The following is a 24,154-nucleotide window of genomic DNA, read 5'->3' on the forward strand; positions in this document are numbered from 1 at the left end:
AAGGGCCGGGAGAAGATCCAGGGAGTAGATTGGAATGATCAAACTGAGGGTCTCACCAATGAGAGGCAAACCCAATGTTGAACCTGGAGGAAGAACACCATTGCATTTTGGATTTCTCCATTTGCTAACCCGGCGAGTGACATATATCACTAGCAAAGCTACTAAACACAATCCTACCATAGTCCACATTGCGAGTAGACAATACGATCGGTGATGATCACCCTCTCTTCCCTTGATCAAGTTACATATTAAAGAAATTTAGAAGACATTGGCGCCTATTTATATGACTAGACACTATATGGAGAGAAACAAGCAAGGCATGATGTCCTGATTGTGCTCTTACTGAGGGTTTAGACATCAGAGTGGGAATAGTTAGGCAAAAAAATTGGGTGTAACAAAAGCGGTACCACACATGCATCTGGTCCAATGAGTTAACCCTTTTACAGTTTTACTAATAGATAGTTTTACTATCCTAGCTAGCAGCTAATTCAGAGTAAGTTAGGATAGTAATTATTGTCCTAAGGAGTTGTTTAAAGAAAAATTTCACGTAAATCCAGTGGAGGATCTAGCAATCATTGTCCATGGATACAATACTGGAACAATGAGAGATCCGGTTTCACTAGTCATAGCATGCCTTCCCTTTCCTAAACCAGTAGGCCAGTACAACCTCTTTAAGACATTTCTACGGTCACGTAGCTGCCACGAGTTTGCAGAACGCATGGGATGTCAAGCTGTTTATGGCTTACACAAAGTTGGATTGCAATAGGCCATCTCCGATGGATTGCAAGCAAGGCATGCTCTTTTTATTTTTTTAATATATACTAGCCCTTTAACATGTGCTCTGCACATGTCAATTGACTTTTATTTTTTATTTTTTTCATTAATGTTGCAGCAAATTTTGAGGAAGCTTTTCTTTTTTTTATAGGAGATATTGCAATTTTTTCAAATATGATATAGTCTATTGACTGTCTTATCCTCATATTGAAATAATTTATTTATTAATATTTATATTATGTGAGGGCATATATGGTACTTCAAAAATTTAACCATTCACTCAAGAATTGGCTTAATTATATAAGATAGATAGATAGATATATATATATATATATATATATCTATATATATATATATATATATATATCTATATATATATATATACATAGAACTTTGCTCAGGTGCGGATTTCCGCACATAAGCAAAAACGTACGGATTTTGGGTTTTTCCCCACTTTCCAATCACACATTTACATCTTAACCGTTCAGTTTTTAGGTCCTAATGTATAGATCATCTCTGCAAAATTTCAGCCAATTTGGTGATCGTTAAGGCATCCAAAACTGCAATTTACACGAACGAACCGAATCTGTCGAACCGGAACCGTTCGTATATATTGTTGTAATTTGCAGTTTTGAATGCCTTAACGATCACCAAATTGGCTGAAATTTTGCAGAGGTGATCTATACATTAGGACTTAAAAACTGAACGGTTAACATGTGAAAATGTGATCGGAAAGTGGGTACAAACCAGAAATCCGCATCTAAGTAAAAAGTGTGAATATTCGCACCTAAGAAGCCCTGTATATATATATATATATATATATATTAGTTCTAAAGACAATCTCCTTAAATTTAAAATTTAAAGATTTTTACTATTTTTCATTAGTATACAACTTTTTTTTTTTTGAGTAAAATGTCATAGAGATTTTCATTCATGTATGGTTAAGGGCAAAATAATCATTACATATCCTTCGGTTACCATCTACAAATAAACAAAAAGTTGTGTACATAAGATATGACCATTCATTTGTCAAGTCATGCTCACTTATTAAAAACAAGCCTATTTATCTATGACTCAGTACACATAGTAATAGGCTAGTTCAAATAGAAAAACTAACTAAAAGGTGTGTGTAAAAACCCAACAGTCATTTTGGACCCAAAAAAGCTAGGCCCAAAATCTGTCTTCCATGCTCCAAGCCCAACCAGCGGCCCAAGAAGCCCATCAAGGCCGAGAGTCCCCCTAACATTCTGGACCCCAACAAACCAAGTCCAAAACCTAACAGGGCACCCAACCTTGATAGAGGCCCAACAAGCTTAAGGCCCAAAAGTAGCTTCCCTGCTCGACACCACCATGACGACGGCGCCGCCATCAATTTTGGCCGATCAGACAGCCACCACAATGAGAGAACCCCTGCCATCGACGTCACCCAGATTCGGATTTGAACTTGGGTCCAAGCACCACCTAAATGCACAGCTAGCCACCCATATTGATCTGGACACCCAGAGCCGAATCAGATCCTTGGTGTCGCCGCTTCGAATCTCCGCCCGTCTGTTCAGCCATAGCCAGAAGGTACATGTACTGCAACGGAAAATACCATCACGGTGAAGCCTGCATATCCCAGTACTGCCTCCATCAGAAGCCAAACAGGATTCAAAATGGACCCAACTAAACCGGCACCGCCACACTCCGTCGTCGTCATCAGCGTCGTGGTCCTTGAACGGAACCCAAGTCCAAGTGACAGCCTCGCGCCGGCACAAATACCACAGCTAGCCCCAACCAAATCGGCGCCAACCAGCCAGTCTGACAGCCTCGCTGCACCAAACCATCTCCGATCCGATTAAATTGACTCGGATCCCATCCGCAGCCATCAAAGTAGACATCCCCAGATGGGGAGCGAACTCAATCCCCCGCGCTGTGTACCAAGACACCAACGCCAGGCCATGCCAAATCAGCCAGCCTTGACCACGCAATTGCCCGCCATGAACTGAAGAGTCTACGAGAGTGGAGCCGCCCACGAAGGAGTGCGGCGTTAGGGTTTCGAGAGAGAGAGAGCTCTCGACATTTTTATTTTTGCGTGTACTTTTAACAAGTTTCCACTAGTATACAACTTAATTAAACAATACCTAATTATATTTAATTAAATATATATATTTTCCTTTTCTAATATAAATGTCCGTTTAGTCATTTCATTGGGTTACATACATGTATACATGTATGAACGTAGATTACTCAGAATGCCTTTATCCTTTAAACATTTAAACTTGATGTAGGAGAAGTCTGGAATACAACGGCCGCAACTTACAACCCAAACGACCGTAATAACGGAGGGACAATGTGGACATTTCCAAGAGCTACAGACAGAGGATAGTAATAAGGTAAAAAAAAAGTTCACTACACTTGCTCCCTCTCACGTGACCGATGTTGGGCCTCTCATCACATCCTCAAGGAACAGCTTCGAGAGGCAAGAAACTCAATGAATTTCAGAAAGGATTTAGGACCCGTACGTGTCGCAATCTGTTTGCAATCGACATCGTGAACCCGATCGGTTGTATTATTGTTGATCGAACCTAACTCATCTCTGTCCCTCCTGAAGTTACTCTCACATATCTTTTCTTCTGTTCTTACGTACTCTCTCTGAGAAATAGAGTGAGAAATTTACAACGTTTTGGGTCTAGTCAAACTGATATCATCGGTTCTCTCTCCATGTTCCCCTAATTTCTGTTGCAAAATCAGACTCTTCCAAGTAGAATTGAAGAAATTAATCAAAACTATGAATTGATCAACTACAAAGGGAGAATCAATCTTTGAGTGGGATTTTTAAATTTATTGTTGCTATTGGCTTCCATTAATTTGGACTTTCAATTTTATACATCACCAGCTTATAATTAAGCCCCATTTGCATATATTTGAAAACATGGTGATGGTGATGGTGGTGGAAGGGGAGAGGAAGAACTGGAGGCGATACACGCATGTGAGTGACTGAGTGATGAGAGAGAGAATACCAAGCGGACTGGAGGCTATATATTCGGATTGATCTTCACGAAGACCTCGTCGATATATGTTTGACCGACCACTTTCCTTCACTCTAGATGTGCTTTCTGCAGAGGAAAAGGCCCTGCTGGGTTGATGAACAGGGGCTCCATTTGATCGATGAGATGAAGAAGAGACGTGGTGGGCTACTGGCTTATCGAATACGGTTGGTTATTGTCGTTTTGTGACAATAGACCAATCACTCCCCCATTTTTTTACCTTAACGGCCACCACTTTAATCCCTAACGTACGACCGTCGCTTTGGAAATTACTGAATGCTCCTAATTTGATTGATTGTGTGGTTCTGCTTATGCCAACTAATATGCTACACGATATCATATCAAAGGGAAACTTATCTAATATTACAGAAGCCCTATTGGCCTATTCGACCTATAGATAGATGGAGAATGTTGGACCGATCAAGAATTAAATAACATGACTGTCCTTGAGAAAGTCAATTGCTTGTGAGAGAGGAAAACTTCTCTCACGTATGTTAACAATTATGAGAAAGTCAATTGCTTAACGGCTGATACAAAGTTTTGTATCCACCAAGATCCCGGGAACATGGTATTTTATAGTTTCATCGATCTGTGTTCGATGTTAACGTATTGCAGTAGCTAGTTACTGAAGAGTAGTAAAAGCCATCTATTTAAACTGAGCAGTGAAGAATCCAAAAATGTTCCTTGTAATAAGGGCGATATAAAGAAGTTTGCCAAGTTACATGCGGTAGCCTCTATGGCAATTCGTCAAACACGTACCTTGGCCACGTTCTAAACAACATCAAGGAAGCGCTGAACTGTACATGTGAAAGTTTCATACGCAGAAACAATGAATCACATTCACTTGCATGCAATTAGCAGTATGGATTTGCTTTGTTTTTTTAGAATAATATCATACTGGCGGGTGATATTAGATAACTGGACCCAGAATCTTGAACAGGAAAAAGTTTGACATGATATCAAACTGTTAGTGTGAACGCATCAACAAATATGAAATATCGAAATATGAAAAGGATAGATAAATAGAAAAATTCAGAAAACAAAAAAGATTTACGTGGTTCATTTCAAAATGAGTTACATCTACTGGCAGAGACGGTTAGGAGATTCGATATTAAGATATTACAAGGTACGTGTATAATTAGCACTCAAAATCCAAATCTCAATTACACCCGATCGAATACACTCACCGAAAGAGAAAGACCAAATGAAAAAACAACTACCTCAAATATATATATATATATATATATATATATATATATATATATATATATATATATATATATATATATTGTCACTTGTAAGAACAAAAGCAACAAACCAAAATGTGGTTTTTCTCTATAATCCAAAACTACGGTTACTTCTCAATAACCCAAAATTGCGACAAAAACCATATTTTATGTCTATATGTGCATGAGACAAATTCCAAAACCTAATAAGATTAAGTTAATTATGTGGGCTTAGTCCAAAAAATAGTTAGTCCAAAAAATTGATAAAATAATCTTGAGAGAAGCCTTTCCATGTGAGCAAAAAATCTCATTAAAAATCTCACTAATTGATGATGATACGACACCTATGCCAAATTCTTCCTCTCAACAAGCCCAACAACTTTCATAACTACAACAAAGTCTATAATTACCTTGGTTGGCCGGAAATTAGCCTGAGAAGAAAGAGGCCGAAATTCCATCCCTAGAAATTTCAAATCTTCAATTCTTCCTCCACATGGTGAATTGCTGCAAGAAACTTGTATTAATAGGAAGAGGACGTTGGCAGCTCCCAAACGCACCCAGTGGTGCGACCTGAAGTGGCCGAAAAATGGTGAATCGATGTCGGATCGAAACAGTGACTATGCTCGGAAAACACTTTGATTCTCTCTCCTCCAGCCAAACCGCCGCAAGCTACCACCGCAGGTTTCGAGAGGAGGAGGAGACGGTCCCAACCAAACCGGTGGCACGCCGTCAGGTGGCCGGACGATGGAGATTGGCTGGAAAAAGTCAAAACTGTCGAAGAGACAGAAAATTGACACAAGGTCAGTAACTTCTCCTTTTATAGAAAAATTACCGTGAACAGTAACTTTAGTTTTCTGATCATAAATTTTGCATACAAACTCCGACTAAAGCGTGCCACATGTCCACGAACTCAGTTTAACGTCCTTTACAACTTTCATGAAGAAAACTTTCTCAAAAACTATCCCGAACAAAAAGTCAACTTTTTGTTCCACTAAAAGTATCGAAACAAAATAAAAAGTGAAAGTAATTGTGGTTTCCGTCCAAATGACTAGTAAACAGGTAAATTGAGATACGGAACGTAACAGAACCTGTTGGCTGGAGTTGGCTTTGGTTATAGAACCTACTATTGAGATGAATAGTTTCAAATGGGATTGCATTTTCTTGGATAGAACATTTTTTTGCAACCCTCTGTTGGAGAAGGCCTTATCAAAGATCCTTTAATTTGATGCCACACATCTTAGTTATAGGAATCGTAAGTAAAACATTTAGAAAGCTTTGCTCATAACTGTGAATTTAAGTGAGAGTTTTTCCTAAATAGCACCGAGAATGACACAGGTCACATGCGACACTTCATCATCATTCGAGATCAAGAAATAACATTGTGAATGTGGGACTATGCTAACAACCATAGTCCTGCATTTTTTTTTTCAGACTCTATTGAGTAATCAAACTAAGATAATAAATTTTATTCCGAGCTTTAGTTTTATGTATCAACATTGCTGGAAGGGAGTATTTTGAGAGTTGAGTTTACAGTACATTAATGTATTTGTACATCAAAATTTTATAAGGTTCATATAGTAGTAGATTAGTAGACTAGTTCAAAATTAGGCTGACTTAGTCTACCAATGAATAAAGCAAGCCAACCACTGTCTCGAATCCCTTTATAGTCTACTTATGACATGTTTACTTACTTAGAATGAGAACATAAATGAAGAGAATGATTCCGATGTATGTGGGTCCCACCTTATTATTATGAATCAATTCCTGAATAACCCTTAATTTGATAACCAAGGGGGGGAGGGTATGGGTTTAGGAATGACTCTGATACCGATTCTTTTCTTCTCTTATTCCAGTTGTTTCCGAATCATGACTTCTTTCATTTTAAGTAAGTAAACGAGCCATAAATATATTGATATTGATACATTAATATACCGCAGAGATTCCATTAGCTGGGGTCTACTTAATATATTGATATATTAATATACCGCAGAGGAATTCATTGTTATAATCAACTATTACATAGGTAGCTGTGGTTTTTTTTTTCCGACAAATACATAGGTAGCTGTTGTTGACAAAAGAGTTCATATATCAGACTTTTTTATAAAGGGAAACTCTGTTATTTATAATAAATTTAACATATCTCGCTGCAGCAGACTTTTCTAATAAAGTTCATACATAAGTCCAGTCTTAATACTAGCTGGGGTTTTAAGAGGCTAGACAACTGTTGGATAACCTTCCACAAACAGGAGATCACTTTTTCTTCTCTGAGAACTTAATGTGAATGCCATCACCAAACCCTAAAATGGGATTTCGAGCAATCCGTGCTGCTTTGATTGTTGTCCACCTGTGAACATTAAGAGAAGTTCAGAAGATGATTAGAGTCTATCAAAAGCTTTGGTTGTTTTAACACTGTAGTTCAAGTGAATACACGCTTGAGAAAGAGAGAGAAGGTGAATAAGAAACATACCTGTATTTGGTGACCAAGACATGGAAAAATGTAGACAAGAAAACTCTACTATACTCTGCCCCGGCACATTGTCTCATTCCTCCACCAAAAGGCATGAAATTCTTGGATATAGAGTGCGAGTCAATGTCCTAATTTTCATTAAATTTTGTATAAAGTAATATTAGCTCCCTACCCAAATTTGAAGTTATTTGCACAAATGACAATGAAACTGAACCACACACACGTACCTTCCAACGCCATGGATTGAACTTAATGGGATCCTCGAATGTGTTGGGATTTAACTGAAGCGCAGACGTGACAACCATAATCGTCCAACCTTCTGGGATTGTAAATCCTGCAAACATTTACTCTAAATTTCAGCGAAAGACCTTTTTCTGTTTAAAGCAATTAATGATTTAGCTAAATGTCTGTAACTAAGCACTTACCCTTTACTGGGATGTCTCTCAAAGCTCTACGCAACAAGCCGGGTGCAACATTACCCAACCGAAGAGTTTCGTTGATAACCTATGTCCTCCAAGACCAGCAAGTTATAAGACTAGTGCAATACTATTGTGCAGATTAGAAGGAACATGCAGAGATTGTAGAACAAACCTGAAGAGTAAAAGTCATCGATTTATATTCATCCCATGTCAGTGAAGTATTTGGATCTTCTCTGTTTTTGAGAATAGCTTCATGCTCAGCCTGATTTTAGAATAATATTGATCATTAATGTTTTGAATAGAGGACTTACGATCATTAAAATTGAAGCTCAAACTGTCTACATACAGTCAACTCTTGTAAGACTGAAGGATGCTCTGCAAGTAAACTGAAGGCTAATGCCAACACTGCTGAAATAGATTCAAAGGTAGCGAATAAGCCCCCGAACACCAACTGAACACTAAAATCCTCTGATAAAAACTTCTCCTTATCCATGTCATTTGCAATTTGATCAAGGAAATCTCCATGTTGGGTCTCAGGTGAATCGTGTCTCTCCTTGAGCATATCCCTCAACATGGTCGTTACCTTCTTTTGGTGCTGTATGAATATAAACACCAAAAATTTGAATATGAGTGATATCTTAATAAGTTAAAGGGCAACTTGTGCATATCTTAATAAACCATTGCCAGTCTTACCTTGGTACAATTATAGTATGCAGTCCCGGGGATATTCAAGGGAAACGACATAAGGCCATCTATGATTTTAGTATATTTCTCACTCAGGTCATCAGTAGATTTTTCAGCATCATAACTAATCATCTGCTTTGCACTAAAATTAAGAACCATCTGCAACAGAGAATTGATATATGTAATAACTATAACATAAACATCAGGAGATCATAAGCATTACTAATATGTGACTTAAGTACTGGGATTGATATTTACAACTGAGCCAGCATGTTTCACTTCAACAGATTCCTGACTTGACCAAGAACATAAACTTTTGTTGACGAATTCTTGTATTTCAGGGAGCAACTTTTCCTTAAGCCTCTCAGCACCAAAGTGATTCAAGAAAATGCTCCTTACGTACTTGTGAACGATGCCAACTGCGTTTGTCTTTGATTCACCTTCATGCACGAAGATCTTTGAAAATGTATCCAAGTACCACATTTCAACAGACCTCCCTTCTTGCTGAAAAAGGAAGTTATTGAATTCAGGATCAGCTGATATCACAACTGGCCTACCCGCCAAACTAGTCCGAAATATAGGTCCATATCTGCAAGGCAAAGAGAAACACATCTCCAGTAAACTACTCAGGCAGGTAGTTGTCAAAAAGAGTAATATTATTGCTGGGTGAACCACCTCAGGATTTAAGCAGAATTAGTACTTCAAAAACAAAGAATTATGCTGGAAAAGTAAACTGAAACTAGTTAAATTACTAGGCTTGGGGGTTTACCTTTCAAGTCTTTTCTTAATGAAAGGGTGAAGATCTAGAGAATAGCTTGGAATGATCAAACTGAGGGTCTCACCGATGAGAGGCAAACCCATTGAACCTGGAGGAAGAACTCCATTGCACTTTGGGTTCCTCCATTTGATAATCCAGTGGGTGATGTATATCACCAGAAATGCTACTAAACACAATCCCACCTCAGTCCACATGGTGATTGCCTTACTCTAACGAACAAGAAGATTCAGTGCAGTATGTTAGGAGATTCAAGGAATGATGAAAAATATAGTGAGAAGCAGTGGTCATATAGAGTGGCTGAAATGCCAAAGGACAAAAGCATATGGACTTGGCGGGTCATAGGTGACTTCATAAATATAGTACCCAGCTACTCCATAATCAGGAAAACTGTAGGGGATGCTGTAATTAGATAAGTAAGGTATTTATGGGAATGCTAGAATATATAAGGAAAATAGTTCAAAATAAATAATAGAAAAACTGGAAAATTCCTTTTGAAAAGTTGCATGATTTTCACAAAACACTATCTTTTTCAATATTATGGAGAAGTTACCTATCAAAACAAAAAAAGAAAGCCACCACTGTTGACTTGGTGTCTGGAGTTTTATCGTCAGAATTGGTGACAATCCTGTTCTCTTCTATTGTTGCAACTTGCAAGTCATGTATGGCGTCCAAACTCCGATCCAAGGGCATCATTATCATGAAGAAAGATGGTTAAAGGGTTAAAGGCTAGCATGCATAAACAGATAACGCTATCAAAGTCAAATATCTGAATTCAGAGAAGAGGTTTAGTCACTCTGCTTGTTGTGGACTAATCACTAACGTGGTATGCTAGTTTTGAGCAATCTGTTTAATGTTAGTAGGTATGCCTTTTTGACCCGGACTCTCTCCCTCGTCTCTTTTACTTGTATTTTTTGTTTTTGTTTGTTGGTTTTGTGGAGGAAATCTCGGAGTACTATTCTATGGTTCTCACTTATGCCCCGTATTTATATATGCAAACAAAAAATTATAGACAACTTTTGAACTCAAATACACGAGTTTGGTGGGTGAAAATCTTTTAAAAGCTTTTTAATTTTAAGTGAAATCAACTCTGAGAGAGACAGCTATATGCCTTTTGGGTCCAAGGTGTCTGATAAAGAATAACTCTAAAAGCATTAACAGTGGGAACTCATATTTTAGATAATTCTAAATCTAAATAATGATATGAGTCTATTTGAACTGTATACAAAATTATTGTATTTTTTTGGCGTGGTAGAGGTGCATGCTCATTTTTGGACTCATATTTTAGGATCATATTTGTGTAGTTTGAAAATATTACAGTTCTTTATATTTGAAAGTGAACTTGTGTAATGGATCGATACATCAAGTAGATTAATTTGATAAAAAGATAAACTAATTTGACATAAAGATATACTTATACAAACTAGTCTACTTCATATATATAGTTGGTCTAACTCTACATCAAACTAATTTATTTAATATTTTGATGTATCAGTATGGTAAAACTTTTATCAAAAAATAGCCATTGCATCTGTATAATACAATTGTCATTGAATTTCATTGCTGCCATCAACATCTTGACCCTTACACAGAAATTCTGTCTTCATGATGCTGCGAATTTCATTGCTAACATCACCTTTTTCGACCCACGGAGAGAAAATCTAGGCCTGGGCACGGGCCAAGTTTGTTCAGAAATTCCAAGGCACGAGGACCGGCCAGTTTTTTTTTCTTTTGTTTTTTTAGCTGGGTTTGTGTAGTTGAAATGCCAAGATCGGCAAAAGCCGAGACCAAAATTTCAGGCTGGTTTTTCCGGGTTTATTGGCCCAAGTCACAAAATTCCCAGAAAGGATAAAGCTTGGTGGCGACACAGTCACAATCCAGAAACTATCCATCTCTTCTGATACCTTTTCCGACCTCTCGCTATCAAATCCGACTCGTGGGCAACAAAAGCACCAACTCCTATCAGTTTTGTCCAAAACGGCGTCGCTCTTCTTCTGCTGAAGCAATTGGGCAAATCTCGCAGAGGACAGAGAAGCAGAAGATGGGACTGAGGGCGAGGATCTTGAGGAACTGGCGGCGGGAGATGTGTTGACGTGACAAGAGCTCGAGAAAGTGGATGGCGAGTAGCTGTAGGCGATGCAGGATAGAGTGTAATTTGGGTCTGGGGTGAATCATGGGTTTAGGAGTGTGAATTTGGAGAGATTGAGGGGTTTCGGAATTTTGTGGAGGAGAGAAAGTGAGGAAGAACAAGAAGAAGAAGAAGAAGAAGAAAAGAAAATTAGGGGAGGGGGAGGGAGAAAGAGAGAGATGACGTTGCTAGTTACGGAAAGATCTACACATCAATGTACAACATTAACTCTCAATTTATTGATGCATAAATTATTGATTGTTTTGAGTAATATTGTTATGGGTAAATTTGGTATGTGAAAAAGTAGAAGTTGACTCATCATGCTAATATAGGAAAATAAGCTGATGTGGATGCTAAGTCACTGGACCGCAATTAACAAAACTTTTCGTCCGGATTACAATCAAAACAGGTCATGGTTTTTAGACTTATAACTAATTAACTCTAGATTTAACTCAATATAGAGAACTAGAGATAGATTAGTTATATACAAAGGTCGAGTATTCCTAACATAGTTGACTTATATATATAGAGTCAGTCTATCTCTAAATCAAACTAGTCTACTTGATGTAGTAATACTCTAGACGAACACGTTAGTTATTTCTCCATTATATTACAAAATATTAAAAAAAAAAAAATGTGTTGATCATGTTGAACAACTGTCCTTGAGAAAAAAGCAACACCCAGGACCAGACAGTACATACATCCATATATGATAGCCCTAATCTAATCGAAATAAACATGTAATTCTTGCTTACATTAATTGAAATGAACACATATCCCCTCTCCAGTTAATTGTTAATCTGTTTCTTTGTAGTTTGTACAGAGAGTCTAAGACAACTTGGCTCTCTCTTTGACTTCGATGGCTCATACTGAAGCCAATATTATAAGTTTTCTGAGATTTCATGCCTCTGTCGGTGTCTTGGAGATAATATTTATTTTCCTTGTACGACTTGATGAAATAACAAAGAGGAAAGACGTAGGTAATCGATGTTTTTTGTATATATAGTAGACTTTGGACTGATGATAATATAAAATATATTGATACTGAGAGACGAATTACAACTAATCAACTTTATGATGCCCACTGGTCTGGGTATAATATGTAATGTAATGTATTGTACTGGCATATGGACTGGGCATATACTCACATTAGCCAATTATATAACACTATGCATCGTTTTCTTGGTACACGTATTTTGCTGTCACAATGTAAATACAAGCAAATTTTTACTTGAATGTGTGGATTCAAATGAAAATTTGAAGGATCGTGCTGCTTTCTCTCACTCCACAAGTCAAACCTTCATCATGAAGTTGTGCAATTGATGCCCTTTTGTTATTTTTTAAGAGAACTAGAATGAGAAAAGAAAGTTAAGAGATAACAGTACCACATGCAGTACTCTTAATAATGACAATACGTACGAGTGAATAAATAAATATGAGTGATATATAAATTTTCTAAAGAATAAAAATTTCCTTAATTATTCGATTGATTGCCCCCCCCCCCCCGGGAGAGCTGCAGGTCTTTGCCATCCCATGAGTACGTGCACTAGCGGACCTAGCACATGCTCAATGGGGGGCTGCTGCCGTCACTCAAAATTTTGCAAACTAATATAATTAACATACTTACCATATATGATATGAAAAAAATAAATAAAAATCAAGGGTAGCCCCCACTTAAAATGAAGGGCTAAATACTGTTTAGTCCCTATACTTTGCCTCTCTCATCGTTTCAGTCCCTGACATTTTAATTTAATCTAAAAACTCCCTGATCTCACAATTTCTCTCTAATAAGTCCATTCCGCGTCAAATTAGGAGTTGGTCTTGGGTGAAATGTCCAATATACCCCTCTGTTATTTCTTTTTCCTTTTTTTCCTTTTTAATTTCTTTTTTTCCTTTTTTTTCTTTTTAATTTCTTTTTTTTCCTTTTTAATTTTGTTTTTTTTTTCTTTTTTTTTTTGTCTTTTTCCTTTTTAATTTCTTTTTTCCGTTTTTTATTTTTCTTTTTTTCTTTTTCCTTTTTTTTTCCTTTTTAATGACCATCATATCCTGCTGCATCAGTAGCGCCACGTCGGCGAACCAATCCAAATCGACCCGAAACCCCAATTATTGTTCTCCACGCCGCGGCCATTTTTCTTTTCCATCACTATTCTTCTTCTTCACTTCTGGTTTTGGTCAACTTGGCCATCAAAAACCACCATTTCAACCAGACCCAAAATCCAAATCACCATTTTGAGCAAGACCCAAAAACCTCAGAGTCTGAAAAAATGGTAGTTTTCAGTGAAAAGTTTTCAAATTGAGGCCTGATGTGGAGAGAGAAAGTGGGATTTGAGTGGGAAAGAGAGAAGTAGGCTGTGAAAACAAGAGGGGAGTGGTTGAGCGGCGAATTTCTGAGCTAATTGGGATCTACTTATGTTTGAGAGATGGCGTCGGCGACGATGGAGACGAGGGCGGATCCGCTAAGAGACAACGGAGGGAGATGGCTTCAGAGAAGGTGAAGAAGTGATCGATCAGCTCCTAGCCTCTTGCTTTTGCTCGATGTCCATCTATACACAGCCAAGCTAGGTCTTTGCTGGGTTTGGTTTCAATTTGGGGAGAGAAACAGATGGGTTGTGGAGTTTGATCGGAATGGGATTGGTAGGTTGAGGAAGGAGAAAGTAGGCAGAACGAAAAGAAAAAAAAAAAAGGAAAAAAATTAAAAAGGAACAAGAAAAAAAGAAGAAAAAGCAAAAAAGAAATTAAAAAGGAAAAAGAAAAAAAAATTAAAAGGCAAAAAAAGGAAAAAAAGAAATTAAAAAGGAAAAAAAGGAAAAAGAAATAACATAGGGGTATATTGGACATTTCACCCAAGGCCAACTCCTAATTTGACGCGGAAGGGACCTATTGGAGGGAAATTGTGAGGTCAGGGAGTTTTTAGATTAAATTAGAATGTCAGGGACTGAAACGATGAGAGAGGCAAACTATAGGGACTAAACAGATTTTTTCCCTAAAATGAAATTCAACACATAGTTATAGGACTTATAGCTTTTAATTTGTACATTAATTATATATTCTTTCTAAATTCCATTGTACTTGTTGGGTGCAACACATATATATTAACCAAAAATCTCACCCCCACAAAGTTAAAATCATAGGTCCGCCATTGAGTAGTGGTAGCTCACGCTTAAACTAATTGGTAATTGGTTTGATTCGATTTTGGTAGGTGCAAACTTAGAGGTTGATCTAGAATGTAGTTCAATAATTAGAAATGCATCTTGTTTCAGGTCATTTGGGTTAATCATATTGGCAAAATAATAATAAAATTGTAATAGCTGGAATGAGATAGCCGAAACTAAAGTTGAATATGATATGCAATCATTATAGATAATGATTCAAAAATCGGCTGATTCTTTAATAAGCAGATTGATGAGCTAAGCCCTCATTTGGTTCGCGGAAAGAAAAGTAATTCTTTTGTCTTTCCCATGGAAATGGAAATGAAATTTCCCAAGAACTTTCTATACCGTTGTTTGGTAACATACATAAAGCTATCAGGAAAGTTGTTAAAAAATTTATAATTAATACAATAAAATAATATATTGTGAGTAATAAATGCAAGAAAATAAAGGGGGAAGTGATTCCTTTGAGGTTTGGAAGGAACCACTCCCCATATTTTCCCTTCCTTCAGAAAAGTTTTTCCTTTCCTTTTGCATTCCAAACGCAAGAAAGAATCAAGTTTCCTTTCCTGATGCTTACTTTCCGCGAACAAACAAGGCCTAAAGGTAAAGAGTTTGAAAGAGGAAAAAGACAAAAAAATGACCTAATAAGACCATCTCTAACGGAGTGGTCATTTGACAGGCTGGAACTTTAACGGTAAGAAATGAAAGAGGAAAACCTTTCAACCGATCTGTCAAATCCGACGTGGATTTGACATTCCACTTTTCTCTGTCAAATTTGACAGTTCTCCCAAATTTGACATTCCACTCAATACTGCCACAGCTGACAACTCGTAGATGATTCACGTCTCCAACCAATCCCCGCTCACAACAAGCACACCGTGATCCGGGAATTTGAATTTAACCAGAGACATACGTAACTACCCGTAGGTATAATTATGTTCCACTCGTGGAACTCTCATTAACCAGGAACAACAAGTAGACGTTGTCGTCGCTAACATGAAATTCGCAATTCACAGTGGAGGATATCATTGTCCTCAGAAGGACAATACCTGCGAACTTGGCTGAGCATCCGTCCTTCTAGTCAAGCTATACGAGAAAAGCACGACGGAACCTAACAACCGATTTCTAGAAGTTATTCCACGAATTGCCATGCGACGACACATTACCAATTTTTCCTCGCCACGAGCTCACTACGTAGTTGTTTATGACTACTACTTTAGCTAACGCATGCATTCCTCGAACTCGAAGGCGAAGTACTTCCTATAACTGTGTGAACAATATATCCCGTGTTAACAACATCGAATCATGTTGTCCTTCCCGCGACAGCCACGTGTCAACGGATTTCTTGGAACACTAACTCAGTTGAACTGACGTTCCACCCTGATAATAAGCTCCAGCAGGGGTTTCCGTCACGATTCGACGAAATTCGAGGATCACCGTTTTAGGTTTACCTCATAGAGACTGAAGCCCACACGCTTCCACGTATAGATCAGCGTCGATCTTGAAAGCTTTGTAAAAATTCGAGGAGCTTATGGTTAAGCAATTACGAACAGCATTCATAACGTACCTGTCGTCAAACATTTTTCCAGGTTGCACGCTGTTCGGACCAAAACAAGCCATGTCGCTGAAGCTGTTAGTTGCTTTTCCAGCGATGACAAGGCAACTTCCCACCTTTCATTCTGCGCTAAACTCTTCCTTGAATTTTGGTTGCTAGAAGTCCCGTAGTGTAGAGAATATCTTCCCTTACTACAATTTACGTTGAACTTGACTTTGAAGAATAAGCAACCAAAGTAACAACAAAACTTCTTTGGAAATTTTCCAAGGAAAGGGAATTAAGCTCTAGGGAACGTCAAATGATTTTTCAACACTAGATGTAAACTCTCGGATAAAGGAAGAGAAAAGAATTGAAAATTTTGCCCAAACAATTTGCAGCAAAAGTTTTCAAATTTTCTTCCTTGCAAGGCAGATTTGGAAAAATTACCACGACTTCAATTTCAGTCGAAAGGAGGTAAAATTTTCCAGATCACTAACCAAAAGGCTGAACATTGTTAGGTTAAAATTTCAAAAATTTCGAAGTTTTGAAAGCCCTTCAAAACTGATCCCAAGTTACTGCCACGGTGAATCAGCAGAACTGGGGGTTTAAAATTTTCGTTTTGAAACTGTTTTGGAGGGTTAAAAGTTCTCACCCTTGGGTGAAACTTGTTGGAACAATTGCCTGGTCATTTTAACCAGAGTACTTTGGCAACCTGAAAAGCTTTCTCAGAACTCAAGATCTTTTAAATCTTGGTAACAATTCAAAGGAAGGAATTTCAAGGTTTAAGGAGCGTGCTTTGCAACCACAACCAGAATTTTGGTACTGTAGCGAAATGGTAGGACCACACCAACCAAACAAAGGAAATGAAAATCAACGTATCTATTAGTAAGGAAGAGATACTTGCAGTCCTTAAAAGATCCTTACCGGTAACGCGCATCATTGGAAGCGGTTAGAATCCGAAGACGTGCTAGCTCTCCCTTGTAGGATGCCTTGCTCTTTGGTTCCTTATCGACTTCCTGACGAGTGACGAAGCCTCAAATAGACACAACACACAAACATTCCATCGCAAAGATAAAAGAGTGCGAATTATTTAGGTTACAATCCCATAATCCTACAGGGTAACACAAAGACAGAACGAAAATCGTTCGATACGAGCTCTCACGATTAAAGTGAGTTAGACTTCCTTTCTCTCCAGCGAGTCAAAGGGCGCTAATCGAGTTGTGTCCAAACCGGAACTATATTTCGAAGTCTGCACTCCTCGAAATATATACCCTTCATTAAATCACATGCGAGCAATTCCTCCTTAAACGCGTCGGGAATCAGTAGGCGATGAGCTTTGTAATGTTCAATTGTGTCAACGATACCTATCACCCTTTCGACCGCTTCAGCTATATCTGATAGTGAAGTATACTGACGATCATCATTATAATAGTGAAGCATATGTTCCCGAATCTTGGAGTTGAAACCAAGAATGTAGCTCCTTGTGACCGCTTGTCTTGATCTCGTACGACCAGCCTTCCTCTTCTCCTGAAGGCCGCGAGTGAATAAGCAGGTATACTGACCCACAGTCCAGTCCTCCTGCAGTAAGTCGGCTGCAAAAGGCTCTGCTGGAGGCTGCACTTGTCCCCAAGGTGGCCAATCTGAAGGTGCCTGAAAATTAACCGAGGGACCACTAGCTGTGGATCCAGTTTCTGGACCCGTCAATGAACTCACTTCTTCTGGATCTTCATCATTATTCACTTCCTCTACTTCCCATGGCTCTTCTTCATCAGACGACATTGTCAAGCTGAAATGAAAAACAACTTTCAATACCACAATTTCATTCAACAAAATCGGACTTGTAGTCCCATGCTGCAATCATTGCAATCCGAAACCAACAATTCCACAACTCAATTAAACAACCAACCACATTTCACATTTCAACAATTTCCAACATCAATCACCTTCCCATATACTCAAGTTTGTCGTTCACATACCTTGCTCCTTTTATCTTACCTCATACTGGGCTCTCAACTTTGCCGCGGTCTGTGCACTGTGGAGGAGCTTTGGGTGGCAATACTCGTTCAAATTCAAAGAACAAATAATAGCATACACAATAATTGGGCTTGATCAAATTTAGAAAACAGAAGCACACACTGGCAACATTTCAATGAACAGGATTCACTTAATAACACAACAAATGGGTACACACGGTTTGAGAGTGAATCCATCAATCAATTCAGCACAATGTATAAACACATAACAGTTGGACTTGAAAGAATTTAGGACAATTCACCACAATTGAGTCTGTGGAAGCAACCAAATAAACTAGACTCGACAAAATACCCAAAGAAGAAATAATTACCAAGCCCAACATTTATAGCAATGAGCACAATTTAACGAACCGGATTCATTGAACAAAACGATGGCAAACAACCGAATCAGTAAATGAATTCCACAATATAACAACATGCAAAAGGAATAGAAAACCGAGCAAACACAAGTTCAATTTCAAGGACAAGTCGGAACATAAGTCAACCTTTCGAAGAAAGGATAACGACTTTCAGATTAAGGGACCTAAAGGAAGAACAACAATAGTTCCGACCAACAAGAAGTCAAAGTTCGGGAAATAACTCTAGAGTCATTTATTTGTCGCAAGTTGTATTCAGAAATTAACAACTTTCAACCTCGGTATGCATTAGGGGATCTGGTGGCCAGTCGGGCCCTAAACCGAGTGAAGAGTTGTAATTATATGAACACACACGAGCAACAACCCTTTCACAACTAGGGAGAGAACCGGAACTCCATGGTAAAGGAACTTCTAAAATCTCCCACGGAACGGGAAAACACGACTCTAGACGAACCTCGAAACACGGTTTAAATCAGTGTAAGGTTTTGTTCAAAAACCTCAAATGTAAAAACCACGATAAAGTTAAATAACGTTTTCCGCCAAGACTTCCCTTTTCGGTCAAAAGCGTCTTTCCGACAAAACAAATTTCAACGGCGGTACGGGTTTAAGCACGTAAATAGTAAACACCGAAATCCAAAACTTTTGAACAGTAACAGGAAGTCAATCTTTTTGCCAAATCGCCTTTCAAAGCACTTTAGCTTTTGGCACCCTTTTTTTTTTTGAAATCTCTTTTCGGAAACACCTTTAAAATCAGCTCGTGAACCTTATTTTCGAAATCCTTTTTCCGAAAACTTGCTCGAACGTTTCAAAACTCGGTCTTAAAAACCGAAGTCAAACCTTTTCAAACGTTAGATAAAAATTCTAACAACTTTTCAAGTCAAAGGTTCGAAACACGTTCTCGACAAGCGTTTCTCAAGTCAATCTTTTAAATCGACTTGCAGAACTTTTTCGGGTATCAGAGGTTTTTAAATCGTTGAAATCGAAAACTCGGAAGCATTGCTCTGATACCACTTTCTGTAACGCCCCAAACTGCACCTCACCAGCTTAAGCACGTCACAGTGCCGCGAATCTCTAAAACATAAACCGAATGCTCGATTTACATTCTAAAGATCGCTAGGCATTTTATTTGGAAAACTTTTTGTAGAAACACAGCGGAAGCTACAAATACTTTTGAGATAAAAACTTGAATTTGTTAAAACCTATCTCATCCGTCCAGAACTTGGATAAAAGCTAGCATGGAATACGAATCCTTATGAAAGAAATTCAACTCATTTTGACACGAGACTAGATTTCAACAAGTCCTGAACACGAAGATTGCGAAGTATAATTCAGATTGGAAACCAAACAAAGATTTACCAAACTTGTTCCGCACACCCAGCTCTGTCCGCTACTGTCCCGTCACCAGTGCACAGTACCTGCATCCATACTGTTGTAGGGGTGAGCTTTCGTCCTCGCTGCTCAACAGGAACTCTAACTCGACTAGGTTTGAAAATCAATAGACCAGTATTGGGAGCGCTCCAGTATGAAACATACTTAAACCAAATATTTAGAAGAACGACAAACTTTATAATAATGCTTTTTGACTCGAAAATCGATGCATGATACAAAATTGAATACGCGCGCTGAATCTTACCAGATGGCCTGTCCCATAGACCCACTACACGACCTTACCTCAATTTACTTCATCACCAGGTAAGCGTAGCGATAGCGTCCGCTACCTAGCTACGCACACGTACCGAGCCCGTCATTACGATCGGAATACCCGGACGACCGGCGTAACTAACCCTCCGGAGGTTTTGGGGATCGAACCCAAGGAAGTCAGAGCCACCCTTCGCTCTCAAGCCATCACACATTTTCTCACGGATTGGTTAGTATGCATTGCATTTGAACTTAACCAAACCGTACCACTTAACATGCATCGCTTAAATAACAATATATAAGAAAACAACTAACCGACGAGAGTCCTGAATCCCTACCTGGATTCCGATGCTTTCTCTCACGTACTTCGAGAGTTGCGAACCTTCTGTTCCTCGGGTAACTGGAGTCCTAGATTCCGACATTTCAACCGTTAATTATCTATTGAACAATTATATGAAATCTCAACGATTAATATATCGTCCAAACCAACTTTTCCTGGTTTGACCAGGAGTTGACCAAGGGTTTGACCGACCTTTCCTGGTTTGACCAGGATTGACAAACTTTGACCATTGTTTGACCAATCGTTATTGGTTCGATAATTAACTTAAATTATCGAACATTCACTTGAAATTACGGTATTGACCATATATATTGAGTGCACCAAATTTACTAAGGCCACCCAATGTATATATATAATTTACACTTTCTTTACTCACTACTTGTTATCACTTCAACACTCCTCGATTTTATTTCTAACTCAAATTTCGTAGGATAGCAATTCTAACAGAATTACTATTGAACACCCATACTTTCAAACTTCCATACAATGTGCACTCAAAATTACTAAGGACACCCAAGCTTCATAAATTAACCATTTTTCGATTATTCCACAACCAATTCACAATTCCCTATCACAACAGCCACAATTCAAACATGCAACACAATACCCACTCCGCAATACAACCACTTCCAGTCAAAATATATTCAAGCTTGCTAACTACAACAACTTAACACCCAACACACAATCTAGATAACTGAGCTCCATCACAACTCCACAGTTTATTGCACACACACAAACAATCGATTCCAAAATTCAAAACCAGCATCAAATTCTGTTTTACCCAACAAGAACCAACTTCCACTCAAGAAGTCGAATTATACCTTCAGAAGTGTCGACTGCAACTGAGCCTAACGCACTGCCGGGATTGGGAAAGTGTTAAGCTGATGATGAGCTAATGCTTCTGATGCAATCGACCCAGCAAGCTTCCCAATTTCACTTCAATAGACGCAGTCAAGACGGAAACTGAGCCCAGAAGTGTCGGAGAAGTCGTCGGCGCTCAAGAACAAGGCAAAGCCGTAGCTACCCAGAAACGAAAGCAGCAAAACTCCATCAATTTCAAAGAATAATTGATCCAACGTGTAGAGAAAGGCGAGAGGAGAAGTTTCTGTACCGAATGCGGCCCAGAGGGTGGCCGGAGACGCCGGAAAATCCAGAAATCGCCGGTAAAGCTTCGAGCTTCTGAGCTTCGAATCTCTCTCCAGGGTCTGTGCATGGACGAACCAAGAGCACGAGGATGTAGACGACGAAGAGGTGAAGAATATGGTGGTCGGCCGTCGTCGATCGGTGGCCGGACGAGGTAGTGCCGGTCGGATCTTGTTGTGGGTTTCTGGGTTTCGTCGGGTCAGAGAGAACTCTGGTTCTCTTCCTCTCTCTCGATCCTTCTGGATCTCCCAACAGAACACTTAGATATATAGACTGATCCCATTTAAGGATGGACGGCTAGGATCAAGCGGTGGAAGCGGTGGATGGTCCAGATCAAACCACCTAATTTCTATTTCTTTAAGCAATTTCCTTAATCCCAAAACTTCCAAAATACTTAAAAATTAGCTCGGGTATCCGGAAAATTCTCCGAAAATTTTCACAAACTCGTTGTGACGTGTACTTCATTATCCAACTTCTAAATTGAGGATTTCACTTCACAAAACTTTCTGAAAATATTCTCGCGTACTTTAACTTTTATCGAAATCGATAAGTAAATTATCGAACTATTGCACTTAAGCTCGATAAATTTTTCCGGGGCTCACAGTAATCATTCATGGCAGAGTTTCAGATCAATTTTAATTCGAAAAGAGAGCAAGATGATGGTAGATTGCGGTGTTGATGCAGCGATTGCGGTGTTGAGATGATGATCGAGATCCGCGGCGAAGCTTGATTTGGAGAAAGAGATTGAAACAGAAAGCTTGATCAGCGATGTTGCTTGGATCTGCTCTTGCTGTGTTTTAGTTTTCATGGGTTTTGAATCTTGGAATCTATTGATAACAACACTGGGCATCTGATATTGTTCTTGTAAAAAGGACAGGAAAAAAAAAACACCAGAAGAGAAGTAGAGAAGGAGAAGTTGAGGAGAGAGAAAGGATGTTATCTGTTTGTATATAATACAAATTGTTTTTATTTTTTCTTGAACCATTAAAACAATTTGGAAAATAAAATATTCTTATTATTTGACCAATCCATTGGAGAAGGAGTGTAGCAAAAATAACACTGCCACGTCAACCTTCAAATTTAAATTTAACACAAGCATTTTGACTAATCGGTTGGAGATGCTCTAAAAATAGAAAAAATAATAATAACTAATATAACCAAGCCGATCGCTTTTTTTTTTTTTTTGTAACTAAAAACCGAGACTGAATCGGGTCTGGTGCGGTTAAAACCCGGCCTGATCTGGTTTGACAAATGTTTTTAGAAGAACCAGATTGAATCTGTCAGTCCGGACCGATTTGGTCCGATTTTTCAGGTCTCCAGCTTTTTTCCCACCATCTTTTCATGATGCTGTAATGGGCCCTGCCTGATTTATATGCATATCAGACAAATCTGCATTGCTTTTTCTCTTAGCTCTATAATACAAATATAAATATTAACTATTATTTAATATGGGTTCGGTTCGGTGTTTGTTGGTTTGTCATAGGCATTGTGCTGCAATGCATAGTTGGAGCATTTCATATGCGTCGAGAGATTAGTCCTTGGGTCTAGAAAGTCTTTGGCCTCACACTGTTAAAAAAACAAAATATATATATATATATATATATATATATATATATATATATATATATATATATATATATATATACGGAGCCGTTCCAAAGAGGACGTCCGCACTTTCGCTAAAGTGCTGACGTCGACGTTGCAGCTCGGCTCGGGCTGCGACGGAGCGGCGGGGCTTGCCGGACGGATCGGTCTGCAGTCGGTGGAGTCGCCGATGACGTGGTTGCAGCGCTGCCCAGAAACCTGCAGTTGCAGGTGAGGTCGTTGCCCAGAAACCTGCAACCTCGACCTCCTCCGACCTTGATCGCTGCCCAGAAGCTGTCTGGGATGCCTCCGGCCTCCGGCCCGATTCGCGCCGCCGTCGCGGCCTGAAACGATGCAGAAGATCGACATCCGCACTTTAGCGAAAGTGCGGACTCCGCTTTGAAACGGGCCTGTATATATATATATATATATATATATATATATATATATATATCAAAGGAAAACAGCGCCGCAAGTATCAGTTCATTCGGTTTAATTGGTTTAATGCGGTTTGTCTGCTTTTAGTTCTTAAAAGTCCACCCTCATCAATACTTGTAATATCTCTCCCACGAGTATTAGATTTGATATCGCTTTTCATCTTCTTGAATTATAAATAATAAAAGAGAAAAAAAATGCAAACAGTGTCCGTCCTTTGACCCATTAGTAACTTTGGTATCTGCCCATTAGTAACTTCGGTATCTGAAATTTGAAAAATATCACATTGGTACCTGATGTTTTTTTCCCAACCCAACATAAGTACCTAGAACTGTTAACTCCAATACGGCGTCAGACAGGTGGTATATATTGAAGGGTAATTTAGTCATTTCATATTTAATTCATTATTTTCTTTTTCTAAATTATAAGCTTGCTGA

General features: G+C 38.6%; 1 protein-coding gene across 1 annotated transcript; it reads right to left on the minus strand.

Moving 5' to 3' along the window:
* Positions 1–7,115: 7,115 nt before the first annotated feature.
* Positions 7,116–9,871, minus strand: LOC133739575 (cucurbitadienol 11-hydroxylase-like). Its single transcript, XM_062167359.1, has 9 exons — positions 9,369–9,871; positions 8,858–9,188; positions 8,609–8,758; positions 8,262–8,510; positions 8,088–8,177; positions 7,922–8,000; positions 7,724–7,830; positions 7,497–7,624; positions 7,116–7,373 (listed from the first exon to the last, which is right to left on the minus strand). The coding sequence occupies exons 1-9, from the start codon at positions 9,569–9,571 to the stop codon at positions 7,280–7,282; spliced, it is 1,431 nt and encodes a 476-aa protein (XP_062023343.1). The 5' UTR covers positions 9,572–9,871; the 3' UTR covers positions 7,116–7,279.
* Between the last annotated feature and the right edge of the window lie 14,283 nt (positions 9,872–24,154).

This window comes from Rosa rugosa, chromosome 3, assembly GCF_958449725.1.
Source record: "Rosa rugosa chromosome 3, drRosRugo1.1, whole genome shotgun sequence".
In the NCBI taxonomy this organism is placed as follows: domain Eukaryota; kingdom Viridiplantae; phylum Streptophyta; class Magnoliopsida; order Rosales; family Rosaceae; genus Rosa; species Rosa rugosa.

What these genes read in the sequence shown, in the direction of transcription:
- LOC133739575 (XM_062167359.1), bottom strand. Translation starts at nt 9,571, where the DNA reads ATGTGGACTGAGGTGGGATTGTGTTTAGTAGCATTTCTGGTGATATAC. An exon ending in TGAAACATGCTGGCTCAGTT is followed by an intron (nt 8,759 to 8,857) that starts GTAAATATCAAT and finishes TCTCTGTTGCAG; the next exon opens with ATGGTTCTTAATTTTAGTGC. An exon ending in CGATGACTTTTACTCTTCAG is followed by an intron (nt 8,001 to 8,087) that starts GTTTGTTCTACA and finishes TGGAGGACATAG; the next exon opens with GTTATCAACGAAACTCTTCG.